The 13605-nt window shown below is 43.3% G+C and overlaps 1 protein-coding gene across 1 annotated transcript; it reads left to right on the top strand.

Moving 5' to 3' along the window:
- Positions 1-1391: 1391 nt before the first annotated feature.
- On the top strand, positions 1392-13386 carry FAM124B (family with sequence similarity 124 member B; the record flags this gene model as incomplete). The annotated part of the gene is made up of 2 exons (XM_079924209.1): positions 1392-2160; positions 12733-13386. The coding sequence occupies exons 1-2, from the start codon at positions 1426-1428 to the stop codon at positions 13384-13386; spliced, it is 1389 nt and encodes a 462-aa protein (XP_079780335.1). The 5' UTR covers positions 1392-1425.
- Between the last annotated feature and the right edge of the window lie 219 nt (positions 13387-13605).

The following is a 13605-nucleotide window of genomic DNA, read 5'->3' as shown; positions in this document are numbered from 1 at the left end:
AACAATATTTGATGTTAAATTTGGTTCTTTTACTACTCAAGCAATCAACATATATAAAATAAAGTTAGAGTAAACTATATTTTTCATCACAAAAAGTGCCTTTTAATTCGTAAAACATCAAGTCACACCATGTTCTACTACAAGCATTAATAAATTGCTTATGTTATGAATGATGTTTAGAAAAATGTGCTTGTCCACATTTTTAGAAGCAGAGCTATCAGAGTAGCAAATGATTTTTAAATGGATATATAGAACACATTAGGGTGAGTGTTATGTTTAGAGCTTGGGTATTCTTTCCGAAGATTATCCAGTTTAAGATTCAACAGCACACACGATCTCTGGGAAATGTGTGTCCTCAACAAGAGCCTGCTTGGGCATCCTTTCCTTATACTTAGGAAGAAAAATCCAGTCTGGGACATCCGGGTCCCAGAGAGGCACCTCCTCTGTGGTTCACAGGGACACCACTCAGTTCCTGGGTCCAAATCTTCCCTCGGTCACTTTTTCACTGCAAGATCTTGGCAAGTTACTTAGCTTTTCTGTGCCTCAGTTTCTTCCTCAGTCATTTGGGGATAATAGTCTCTTCATAGATTTGCTGGAGGATTAAACCAGTTTATGTAAAGCTCTGGAACAGTTTATGATGGGCACGTAGTAAATCTTCAATAGACATGAACAATGATTATTATTGACGTTGGAAAGCTCTCACTCTTTCTAAAGGTTTGGCGTGAATCAATGTCTTTTGAGTACACTCAGACTCTGCAGCAGAGCGAAGCATTTTCGGTGAACAGTCAAAATTATTTAGATAAAGTAACTTCTCTTCAATGCCTTGGCATCAACTGTTCAAAAATAAAATAAAAAGACAAAGGGGAAAAATTCCTGGCAAAGAGACAAGTTTTGAGAATTGTTTTAAAGCAGTCATTGTATTCAGGTGGCTTACTATAAACAGGGAGGGAGGTAAGGAGGAAATCAGAGCCCATTGTGGGTCCATAAAATGGTTGTCTTTTCAACTAAACAGATTGCTATCAGCCTCACAGGGCCGACTCATGTTCCTTTTTGCCTGGTCATTTCCTTTACTGAGTGTCTGTAAGAACCACCCACTCCGGTGTTTCTCAGGATTATAGGTTTTTTAGGTCAAACAGAAACCCTGGGAGCTCCCAACGCAGCCCCACACACGCGGTTACATTATGCACCGGCTGGGTGACATCAACCCTGCCGCTGTGGTGTGTCCTGGAAGCTGTTGTGCCTGATTTGCAGAGATTCTCTCAGAGTGTGGCCACCGGCGACCAGCAGCACAGGGTAAGAGCGCGGCTCTGAAATCCTGAAGCCTTCCTGGTGGGCTGAAGGCTGCACGTGGGAATCCCTCCATTCATTTCAGAAGCTGAACCAGTGGGCCCTGCTCGCGTGCATCCTTTGTCATCCTCGGCCTCCATGATGGACGAGACACGGGAGCCTCCGGCCATGACTGTCCACCTCCTGGCCAACTCCGGGCATGGCTCACTTCTGCAGCAAACCCTGGACCAGCTCCTGGACTGCATTTGCCCAGAGGTCCGTGTCTTTCTGGTGTCTGAGCGGGTCAGTCCAGTGAAATACTATGACAAATGCCACTCCAAGCGGTCCCGCTTCCCGGGGATGTCTGTTCTGCTCTTCCTGCACGAAAGCCTCGGAGAGGAGCGGCTGTTTCGCGTCCTCGACTCCCTACAGCATTGGCCGTGGCAGTGCTACCCCACCCAGAATGCACAGGGAAGACCGTGCCCCTATATTCTTGCCAATCAGGAATTCTATAGTCTGGACAACCAGATGCCTGTCTGGGGCGTGAGGCAGGTGCACTGCGGCACCGAGATCCTGAGAGTGACGCTCTACTGCAGTTTTGGTAACTACGAGGATGCCATCAGGCTCTACGAGATGATCCTGCAGAGGGAAGCCACCTTGCAGAAGAGCAGCTTCTGTTTCTTCGCGCTCTACTCCACCGAGAGCTTTGCCCTGCAGCTCTCACTGAAGCAGCTGCCCCCTGGAGTGTCGGTGGACCCCAAAGAGGCTTCAGTGTTGCAGTTCAAGGTTCAAGAGATTGGCCAGTTAGTACCTCTTCTGCCCCATCCGTGTGTCCCCATCAGCCACACCCGGTGGCAAACACAGGACTATGACGGCAACAAGATTCTACTTCAGGTATTTCTGTTTGGCCTCTATGATCTTCAGATGCACGTATAACTGTGTGATGTGACGTCCAAGAGATGATTTAATGTCGTGGTTCTCAACCTGGGTTGCACACCAAAATCTCTGGGGAGTTTTCAAACGTTCCCATGCCGTGGCTGCACCCCAGCTCAGGTAGATTAGAATCTTGGGGGCGCACTGGCTTGGGTAATTGTTTTAAAAGCTCCTTGGATGTAACGTGGTTGAGAGGCATTGATTTAATAAATCCCTTCCCCTGACAGATAAGGAAGTTCAGACGCTGTGAGCTGGTAACTTGCACAAGTAGTTTTCAGTAGAATCAGGCAGCACCCGACTTCTCAGATTTTCCTTTCATCACGCTACTCAACTATACACAAATACTTTGCCCACTCTTTGGGTCCAGAAATATCATTAGTGCTTTCCATCTGCACCTAAGGAAGCTGAAGCTGTAATTACGGTTGGGGATGTTAAGTATGCCGTCCTATTGACTTAATTGTTAAGCATCTTGCATCACTGTCAAATTGTACCCCCAAAAAAGTTACATAGTTAGAACCCTTCAAAATAAAATCTTAAAATTAAAGCCTTCTCCTGTAGGCATCCTGTTGAAAGCAAGCACAATCGTGACAGCTACCACGCGTCACTTCTTATGAAGGGTTATGCGGCAGTTGAACCTTGCTCCTCAGTAGCTGTGGGATTTGTGAGCCTTGGGTTCTTCATTAGCACAATGAGGGTAATATTAGCATCTTCCTGGAGTACAGGTTGTTATCTCTGCTAAATGACCTGACATTTGTAAAGTGCTTTAGTGCCTAGAATGCAATTTTAGCTGTTATTGTTCATATTATGCCCTAGAGCATGTATTTCACATTGATTGTTTTATTTAGTCCTTCTTACAACATAGGAAGTTTTGCAGAAGGGAAAATTGAGGGGTAGAGGGAATAGTTACTTGCCCAAGACACAAGAGGAAGTGTTTACGTGGCTCCAAAGCCAGGCAGCTAACCACTGCAGTCCAGTGCTGTTGTGCGTGTGTGTGTGTGTGTGCGTGTGTGTGTGTAAGTGTGTGCAGGCAGGGAGGTGTACGTGATATTCACAGCAAAATTTCTGTCCTTGAGAAATGGTCAGTAACCCTTTTAAGGCCTATTGGATAAAGTAAAAACAGGCTAGAAGATGAATTATCTTTCCTTTTGATTAATTTTGTTGTCATCAGCTTTGAGTTATTAATAAAACATGAGTCATATTGATAGTGTATGTGATGATCTCTAAATTATTTACCTTCTCATTCACGTAAGGTGGACAGGCACGGTTTCTCTTAGATGCCTGTTACATAGCTCACTAATTTCCAAGGCATCTAAAGTTTTTCCTTCAGCCTTAGTTCATCTCCAGAATCTAAACCTCACTGTCAAGCAAAACTTTAAGATGTGTGTGCAGCAGGGGACGCATTTCTGTTTCAAAGGCTAACTGACATTTTAACTTCTGAACCACGGCTTATACAACTTAGCTCCTTTGGAAAGTTGAGTCAAATTTGGGGAGTGAAGAATAGTTTTTTGGATAAAGACGTCAATGAGTTTAGGCTTTTGCCAGCAAAACGGGCGATTATCTTCTGGAAACTTCTGTTTCTGGTGTCCTATAAAAATCCCTGAAGGAAGCATATACAGACGCTTGGCTCTAATACACTATAAAAGATAATACCTGGTAGCTACTTCACTCCTATAATGGGGTGAATTTTTCCGGATAGAAAACCCAGCCCAAACTTCTGTGGGGGCAGAGGATGGGGGGGGCAAATGAACAGGCTTTTGTAAGTAAGTAGCCTGAGTCTTGAGGCTAGGATCTGACTCCCAGCTCTGCCACTTCCTCAGACGGGCCCCTGTGGTCACCAGCTGGCTGCCAGCAGCGCTGAGGACTACCCTTTTGAGTTCCTCACCCTACAATGGGCCAACAAAACTTCTGGACTTCATGTCAGTTGGACCAACTTGGATCCGATTCTCTTCTCTAAATCGATCATTGCATTCTGGGGAATGGGATTGGGTGGATTAGCTTAGTTCTGAGGCAAAGGCTCTACTACCCTGCATCCTGAGATTTTTTGTGGACTCAGACTCTCTGGGTACTCATGGAGGTGGGGGACAAGGGTCCCCAAGGAAGATCAGTGAGGGGACAAATGCTGGGTGGCAAAAATGACTAATGTCCACCAGCGAAAGAAACTAATATCTATTTAAGGGAGAGCTTTAATCACAAGTTAACTTCCCCATGTGTAACCCCTCCAGGATGGATATGTGTGTGAGGTGGGGGGGGACAGGGGGGGATGCTAGACCCAATGAGGGTGATGGGCAAAGCTTCCCTGAGAGGTGATGCCTGGGCCTGGCTGAGCTGGATGGCCTGGAAGGAAGTAGCTAGATGGGGAAGGGAGGAAAGTGTTCCAAACAGAGGAGATGGCGGGTGACAATGTATGGAATAGGATTTCCTTAGCAGGCATGTTCAGAAAAGTGCCTGTGGTTCCATGTGGCTGGAGAGAAGGGAGGGGGTCGGTCGGGGGAGGATGGGCAGGTGGGCAGAGGCCACATCATCAGGCACGTGGTCAGCCACTGGAGGTAAGCACCACGAGGACAGGGACCTTTTTCGGTCCACTCTTTTTTTTAAATTTTATTTTATTTACTTTTTTATACAGTAGGTTCTTATTAGTCATCAGTTTTATACACATCAGTGTATACATGTCAATCCCAATCTCCCAATTCATCACCCCCCCACCCCCAACCCCCTGTGGCTTTCCCCCCTTGGTGTCCATACGTTTGTTCTCTACATCTGTGTCTCAACTTCTGCCCTGCAAACTGGTTCATCTGTACCATTTTTCTAGATTCCACATACATGCGTTAATATACAATATTTGTTTTCCTCTTTCTGACTTACTTCACTCTGTATGACAGTCTCTAGATCCACCCACATCTCAACAAATGACCCAATTTTGTTCCTTTTCATGGCTGAGTAATATTCCATTGTATATATGTACCACATCTTTATCCATTCGTCTGTTGATGGACATTTAGGTTGTTTCCATGACCTGGCAATTGTAAATAGTGCTGCAATGAACATTGGGGTGCATGTGTCTTTTTGAATTATGGTTTTCTCTGGGTATATGCCCAGTAGTGGGATTGCTGGGTCATATGGTAACTCTATTTTTACTTTTTTAAGGAACCTCCATACTGTTCTCCATAGTGGCTGTATCAATTTACATTCCCACCAACAGTGTAAGAGGGTTCCCGTTTCTCCACACCCTCTCCAGCATTCGTTATTTGTAGACATTTTAATGATAGCCATTCTGACTGGTGTGAGGTGATACCTCATTGTAGTTTTGATTTGCATTTCTCTAATAATTAGTGATGTTGAGCAGCTTTTCATGTGCATCTTGGCCATTTGTATGTCCTCTTTGGAGAAATGTCTATTTAGGTCTTCTGCCCATTTTTGGATTGGGGTGTTTGTTTCTTTAATATTGAGCTGCATGAGCTGTTTGTATATTCGGTCCACTCTTATACTCCCAGTACCTAGAACAGCATCTGGCACACGGTAGGCAAATCCATTCTAGTGTGAATGAGCAAAAGCTCTGCCAATTAGCTTCTATCTGATTCTGACTGTAATCAGCAGTCACTGACAGAGCCACTGAATGGTACTGACATGTACAATTTGCATTATGAGGATCAAAAAGGAGAGTATACATGGAGGTGCTTTGTAAAGTAGAAACTGTAGCACAATTATTGTCTGTGTAAGAAGGCTGCTAGCTGTCTCTCCATGTCTTTTCCCACATAACCTCCTGTCAGCGCACACTGTCTGATGCTTCTTAGAGCCTAGGATGTGTATTTTTGATGAGATTGATATTAGGGTACCTAGTAGGTGCTCAGTAAATGAATGAATGTCTGAATACAAAAGCAGGTATGTCAAATGTTTATTCATCCACCAAGTGTTTATTAAATGCATACCTTGGGCTACCCTATTCTCCACTTGGCAGTTTTCATTCTGCTGTCTCAGTCCTTAGTGGATGCATCTTTGGTTTGGTGTCTGACATAAATTTGGGGAAATTCTCAGTCATTATTGTTTCAAACATTTCTTCTATTCCATTCTCTTTCTCATTATTTGTCTACCACTCCTGTTTTAGTTGTCCCATAGTCTTTAGATAGTCTGTTCTGGGTTTTTTTTTTCAGGCTTTTTTTTTCTCTCTGCTTTTCTTTTTCAAGGATTCTATTGCTACGTCCTCTAGCTCAGAGATTCTTTCCTCAGCTGTGTTTAGTCTGCAAATAAGCCCATCAAAAGCATTCTTTATTTCTGTTACAGTGTTGTTGTTGTTGTTGTTTTATCTTTTTGCTTCTTCTTTTAGGATTTCCATCTCTCTTTTCACATTGCCATCTGCTCTTGCATGCCGTTTACTTTATCCATTAGAGTCCTTAGCATATTTATCAGAGTTGTTTTAAATTACAGGTCTGATAATTACAACATCCTTGCCATGTCTGCTTCTGATACTTGCTCTGTCTCTTCAAATTGTGCTTTTTACCTTTTGTAATGCCTTGTAAATTTTTCTTGATAGCCAGGCATGATGTAGCAGGTATAGGAACTGCTGCAAATAAGCCTTTATTAATGTGGTAGTAAGGAGTTGGGGGAGGGGAAGCATTCTATAATTAGGTCTCCGTCTTAGTGAGTCTATGCCTTGAACTGTGAATTTTGCAAGTGTTTAATTTTTTTTTTTCCCTCCTTGCTTAGGTGGGTGAGAATGGCTAGAGTGGGCTGGAGTTGAGTACTTCCCTTCTCTCACATGGAAGGCTAGAGAAAGCTGGAGTTGGGTATTTCTCTTCACCCAGGTCAGTTAGGCTCTGATAATACGCCAGCATGTTAGGCTCTGGTTAACTAGTTTCCCCTGAGAGAAGGACTTGTAAGAACAGAGTGCTCTGGAGTATTTAAAAATGGTCCCTTTTCACCTAGAGATTCTCATACTAAGTGAAGTAAGTCAGAGAAAGACAGATATCATATGACATCACTTTTATATGTGGAATCTAAAAAAGATGATACATATGAACTTACTTACAAAACAGAAACAGACTCACAGACACAGAAGAACTTACGGTTACCAAAGGGGAAGAGGAGGGGAGAGGGATAAATTAGGGGTTTAGGATTAGCAGATACAAACTACTATCTCTAAAATAGATAAACAACAAGGACGTACTGTATAGCACAGGGAACTATATTCAATATCTTGTTATAAACTATAATGGAAAAGAATCTGAAAAAGACCTGAATCACTTTGCTGTACACCAGAAAGTAACAGAACATTGTAAGTCAACTATACTTCAATAAAAAAAAGGTTCCTTTTCTCCTTCTCTTTCCGGAAGCACAAGGGGATTTTTCTGTGATATTTATTGTGAGAGTCTAGTCATGCTCCTGGAGGTAAATCTCACAAAATAGGGGGGGGGGGCTCCCCCGGGACTGGGTCCCCTGGAGTTTTTAACCCTCAGAGTTGTCCACACTAAGCCTCTAGCTATTTGCCAATTACGGTTCAGGTTTTCCTCGCCCCGTCCTGGTTCCTGCAGTGGTTTCCACTTTGGATCCTCTTTTCCGGGAAGCCATGACTCCCCGCATTCATTCGTATGTCTCTCCAATCTTGGGGGCTGCTGTTTGCCCTGTGTCCCCACCTCTCATGCAGATGCTAGAAGAGTTGTTGCTCTCTCTAAGGCCACCGGTGCCTGAGGTCAGGGTCAGCAGTATTGACAAATGCTGACCACTCCTTGCTTGAAAGTTTCTCCTCTGTGAGCTTCCATAATTTGGATCTTCTAATTAAAGGATTTATCCTATCTCTCTATCACTTGGACATTTTTTTTCAAAGTTTCAACTCTTTTTGCCCCTAAATCAGGTTTCCTCAACCTCGGCACTATTGACATTTTGGACTAGATAATTCTTTGCCGTGGGGGAGATGTCTTACGCATTACAGGATATTTAGTGCATCCTCAGTGCTACCATTAGATGTCAGAACTGACTCCACTTCCCTGCAGTTGTGACAACAGGAAATGTCTCCAGACATTATCAAATGCCCTCTGGGGGGTGAAATTTCCCCCAGTTGAGAACCACTGTCCTAAGTTTAAGGTTTCCCTAAGATTAAGGAATAAAGCCCATTCTGGGCATTTAGTTGTCCTCTTTCTTCAACTTACTCCTGTATTTTCATCTCCTCTATCTCTTGAGCTTTTGGCTTTTTCAGCTCCCTGTAAGACCATTTAAACATAACGTCTCCTCATCTCAAATTCAGTCCAAACAAAACCAAAGTCATCCTCTGCAGCCCTGCCCCCAATTTCTCCAGCTCTGGTCACCCTCCCATTTGCACAGGTTTTGAAATATGTCGTTTTTAAAGCCTCTCTTTTTGGAAGACCTACATTCAGGCAGCCCCCCCCCCCCCAAAACTGTTCAAGTTTCCCTTTGGAGCCATTTCTTTTTTTCTCTTTCCTTCCTTAAACCCACCTGACTTCAAATGTGCATTGTTCTGACAACATTCTAACTCTTCACTCTGGCTCCAGGCATCTGCTTGATCCTGCACACGAGTGTTGAATACATTTTTTTTTTTTTTTTTTTTTGCGGTACGCGGGCCTCTCACTATCGTGGTCTCTCCCGTTGCGGAGCACAGGCTCCGGACGCGCAGGCTCAGCGGCCATGGCTCACGCGTCCAGCCGCTCCGTGGCATGTGGGATCTTCCCGGACCGGGGCACGAACCCGCGTCCCCTGCATCGGCAGGCGGACTCTCAACCACTGCGCCACCAGGGAAGCCCTGTTGAATACATTTTTAAATGATGGCTGGATTTATGTTCCTTGTCAGCTCAATAGCAAAAGTTAGCAAATAAAATTAAAACTCACTTGTCCGAATTTCAAGGCTCTTCATAATCAGGCCCCCCCCGAATGTTTCCTTTGCTGCCTCCTTCTCTGGTTATTCCAGCCTTCTTTCCAGACCTCTAGGCTCACTCCCGCACCCATGTATTTTTTTTTGTCGTAAAATATACATAACATAAAAATGTATCACTTTAACCATTTTGAGTGTAGAATTCAGTGCCTAATGGTACTTAATAGTACATTTACACTGTACTTCATCATCACCACTATCTATTTCCAGAACATTTTCAAGGTTCATCTATGTTGTAGCATGTGTTAGAATTTCCTTCTTTTACAGGCTGAATAATATTGCATTTTATGGATATCTGCCTTTATATACGGCCTGAGCTGTTCCTTGTCCAGAGATGTCTTTCTCTTCGTCTTCATTTGTCTATCCTTTAAGACCCTGTGCAAGCACCACCTCCTCTGTGAAATCTGCTATAAGTGCATTCTTAACTAGAACATTTTACACCGAAACTTCGTAACACACAACTGATTATAGATTTCCTCATTCTTGTACCATATAATTTGGGACTTTATGACTCGCCATCTCTTTTCGGTATTTTATTGTAAATGTTTATGTCTGGTAGAGTACCAGACAGACAGCCGCTTCTGAACCATTTGTTGGTTGATTAACTGTCTGTTGTCAGGAAATAAGTTTCTCTTCAGAAAAGTAAATATTCCAGAAGCTAGTTTGGCAAAAGCAAACATATATTTCTCTTCATTTTATCAACAGACCTTTAGCTAAGATCATCTTGATGTTCTTTATTAGCCATTTAAAATAAAAGAAGATAGTCTCTCGTGAAGTGAGTAATTCATTTGCTCTTCTGTAGCATTTCTGGGTTCCTTTCTCATTTCTGAGTCTCTCAGAGGCACTCATTCAGACTCTATTTCTCCCGCTTTGTTTCTCTCCTCATTTCCTCCCCATTCTTCATACCCCACACAGACACACACACACACACACACACACACACACACACACTTCCAACCCTACATGCCCGCTCTCACTCAATGCTTTGCTTTATGCTGCCCTGAAGGAATCCTTGCAAGCATGGCTCAGAGGTTGCTGCTGCTATAGGATGGTGGGTTAACATCATTGGTTTTGGTTAATAAATTAAAATAAATACCTTTCAAAAGATCAGTTAATTGGAAGAGACTAGATTCAACTCTTAAGTAAGCAAGTTTGGCATTGTTTTGGGGTTTCTTATTATCTATATAATTTGTTCCCATGCAATCATTTTTTTGTCAGTGTAGGAGAAATCCTCTTTTGCTATCTCTTGGAATCACTTTTAGCAAAAGACAATATTATTTTCCCTTCATGATGTCAGTCTGCCCCTTAACAGCTTAATCATGTTTCAGTGATGTGTATTCTCTTATTTCTCAAGTGTTTAGAGCCAAATGAATGACCAATGATCTTCCTGTTCATCAAGATAATTACTAATGTTCCCTGAAACTCGAAAACACCTACCTCTCAATTTGTAACATTTTACAAATATGTCTTAGAAAGATGGGCTCTAAATGATCAGAATTCCTACAAATGCATTTCAACTGCTTTTTTGGCAAGAGGAGCGTTATTCTCTCTCGAGATTTATCTCAACCACTTGACATTATGTTTCTCCTGGAAATTCTTCACTCCAACTGCACACGCCTGCATTTCTACATTAATAATCTTGTGCTTTCTTTTGCCATATCATCTAAGGACTTCTCTTAAGAAAGGAAAAGTTGATATTCTCTCTCTTAAAAGACTGCAGAAAGGGCCATCCACAGGATGAATGTCCTGTGGCAGTTTCTTAGTAAGACTTTGTAGCTACCTAATGGCTAATAATTAGGGGCCATACATTTCTATATGCAAATAATTTATGGTTTGTTAGGCATTAAGCTTTATTTATTTATCCAACAGACATCTAGTGATTACTTACCATGTGTTAGGCATTGTGCTAGGTACTGGAGATACAATGGTAAAGAAGGTGTGTACAATCCCGGCACGTCCAGCTGGCAAAGTCTAGAAGATATAGAGAAGTGAGCAAACAGGTGCAAAATAGTGTGGTAACTACTATGATATGGAAACTACAGGCTGCCAGGACAGCTAGTAATAATATTTGTGATGATGATAATAGCCAACTTATGTTTAGCACTACTATTTCCAGGCCCTGTTATCATTTAATCTGCTCAACAACTCTTTGACATTGGTACTTATTATGATCTCCTTTTATAGATGAGGAAACTGAGGCACAGAAAAATTAGGTAACTTGTCTAACGTCTCACAACTAATTAGTGGCAGAGCCAATATTTAGGGGTACCTAACTCAGATTCAGTGACATAGAGAAGGCTTCTAAGAGGAGATGATGTGTAAGCTTGAAGTTAACAACAGGTATGAAGGGTCAGAGGTGACATATCCCAGACAAAGGAAATAATATACACAAACACTGGCATTAAGAAAGAGCAAATCATGTCCAAAGAATTGAACAAATTTCAATTTTGGCAAGTGGAAGAGGTGGCGAATTAGGCTGGAGTAAGAAGGGACAGACTGTGAAGGGTGTGGGAGCCCATACTAAAGGGCTTAGATTTTTTTCTTAAGAAGAGTAGGAAGCCACTTGAAGTAGGACGGTGACATGATCAAAACTGTTTTCAAAGCTCCTCTGGTAGTGGAGTGGAGAATGCATTAGAGGGAGGCAAGGGCATCCATGGGGTGTTCCTTCGATGGCTGTTGCAGTAATTCAGACTAGAGATGATGACAGCCTGCCTAGGGTTAATGGCAGTGGACATGGAGAGACGGGAGGATCTGAGAGATCTTTGGGAGAAAGAGTCCATGGGAATGCGTGACATGAGGGATAGAGAAAGGAAAATGATGCTCTTGCTTGGTGACTGTGGGGCAAACGATGCCAGGTTCTAAGACAGGGAAAAGAGTAAGCAGAACAGATTTAGGGTGAGAAGGGGGATGAGTTCAATTTGGGACATGTTGACTTTTAGGACCTTGTGCCTGGAAGACAGTTGGATAGGTAAGTATGAAGCTTAAGAGACAGATCTGAACTATAATTAGACTTTCAGAAGCCTTCATCATTTAGATAATAATTGAAGGCAGGGGATTCAACGAGGTTGGCTGGGAGAGTGTGTACAATGAAAAAAGAAGATGGCCGCTTAGCGCTGAAGAACTACCTCCTGTCGCAAATTGACAGGGAAGGAGGCTCCTTCAGTGGACCCTGAGAAGGGGTGATGGAAAGGAAGGAGAAAATCCAGAAGAACGTGTTGACATAGAAGGTTAAGGAGAAGAAGTCTTCATATGTAAAGGAGAAAGGTCAGTCTTGTAAAATTCTACCAGAGCTCAAGTAAAAATTAATGACAAGGAGACTCCTCTAGATAGGATAGTCTAATATCAACCCTGAGCGATTTCTGAATATGGCACTAGCCAGGCCGGTTTCCATTTCCAGAAGAAAAAGACCTCATTGGATAAAAAAAAAAAAAAAAAAAAAGGTAGAATATAATGTCAAATGACCGTCCAGGAGGCAAAGGTGGCAGCTCATCCCTTTGAAGGATTGTACTTGTCGCTGTTATTCAATTCAACCGACTTTATTGAAAGTCTGCTATGGGCACAGCATGGCAGAAGGCTGAATAGGACGTAGTCTGTTCTTGACACTTGGTTAATGGAAAACATCGGTTACACCTGTTCCTCTTCTCCTTGTCCCATAGGTCCAGTTGAATCCAGGACTTGGTGTTAGGAATGGTGAGCTTGCCTTTCTGAATGGCACCTCGGGAGCTGACACGCTCCCCCAGGGCTCCAGGCTGACCCCTGTCTCTGCGATTAGGACCCTAGAGCCGAGAAGCCGAAGGAGCCGGGGCAGGAGGTTCAAGGTAGGGTCGGTGGAGCGGCCTGAGCCTGGTGGGCGGACAGCGTCAGACAGCGCTAGTGGCACTCCGTGGAAAAGCCCTGGCCGCTCAGCCCAGCCCAGCAGCCCAGCTACGGACTCCCAGCTGCTTCTGCCTTCTCTCCACCTCGAACCTGGGGCCAGAATAGAGGTCCTCAGATGGGAAAACAGCTTTGAGAAGCAAGAGGCAGAGACGAATGTTGACACAGGATTCACCGTGGTCAGCTCTGGACCCAGGCAATCTTTTCTGAGCAGATTTCCAAGGGATCTTTGGACCCACCAGCCATCATCCTGCTTGTCAACCTCTTCCTTAGGGGCAGCTGCTTCCAAAAACAACAGAATCTTTAAGGAAAGTGTTCATCCTCTGTCACTTGCTGACCAAAGGGACCTTTGTTCCAGGACGATAATCTCAAAATGTACCCTTCCTCTGCCAGTCCAGGGTGAAGAAAAAGATACAGAAGAAGAATTCTTTATATAGCATAAAACAACTGTGGTTTTCTAAAACACAAAATCAAATAGAATGTTCTAGAAATGGAGCACTGACCCAGAATCAGCCTGTTTCTTGTTCATCTGAGGGGCTCTAAATGCTAGCCATGCACAGATCTGTATCACTTTTATTTCAAATGTTCAAAGTCTAGCAGTGCTGGTGAGTGGTTGTTTATTTGCCGTCATGGTCATAAGGGAACACAGCCAACAC

Source organism: Stenella coeruleoalba (genome assembly GCF_951394435.1).
Source record: "Stenella coeruleoalba genome assembly, chromosome: 6".
NCBI lineage: Eukaryota > Metazoa > Chordata > Mammalia > Artiodactyla > Delphinidae > Stenella > Stenella coeruleoalba.
The sequence above is the reverse complement of the archived record's forward strand: the minus strand, read 5'-3'. Positions and strand labels throughout refer to the sequence as shown.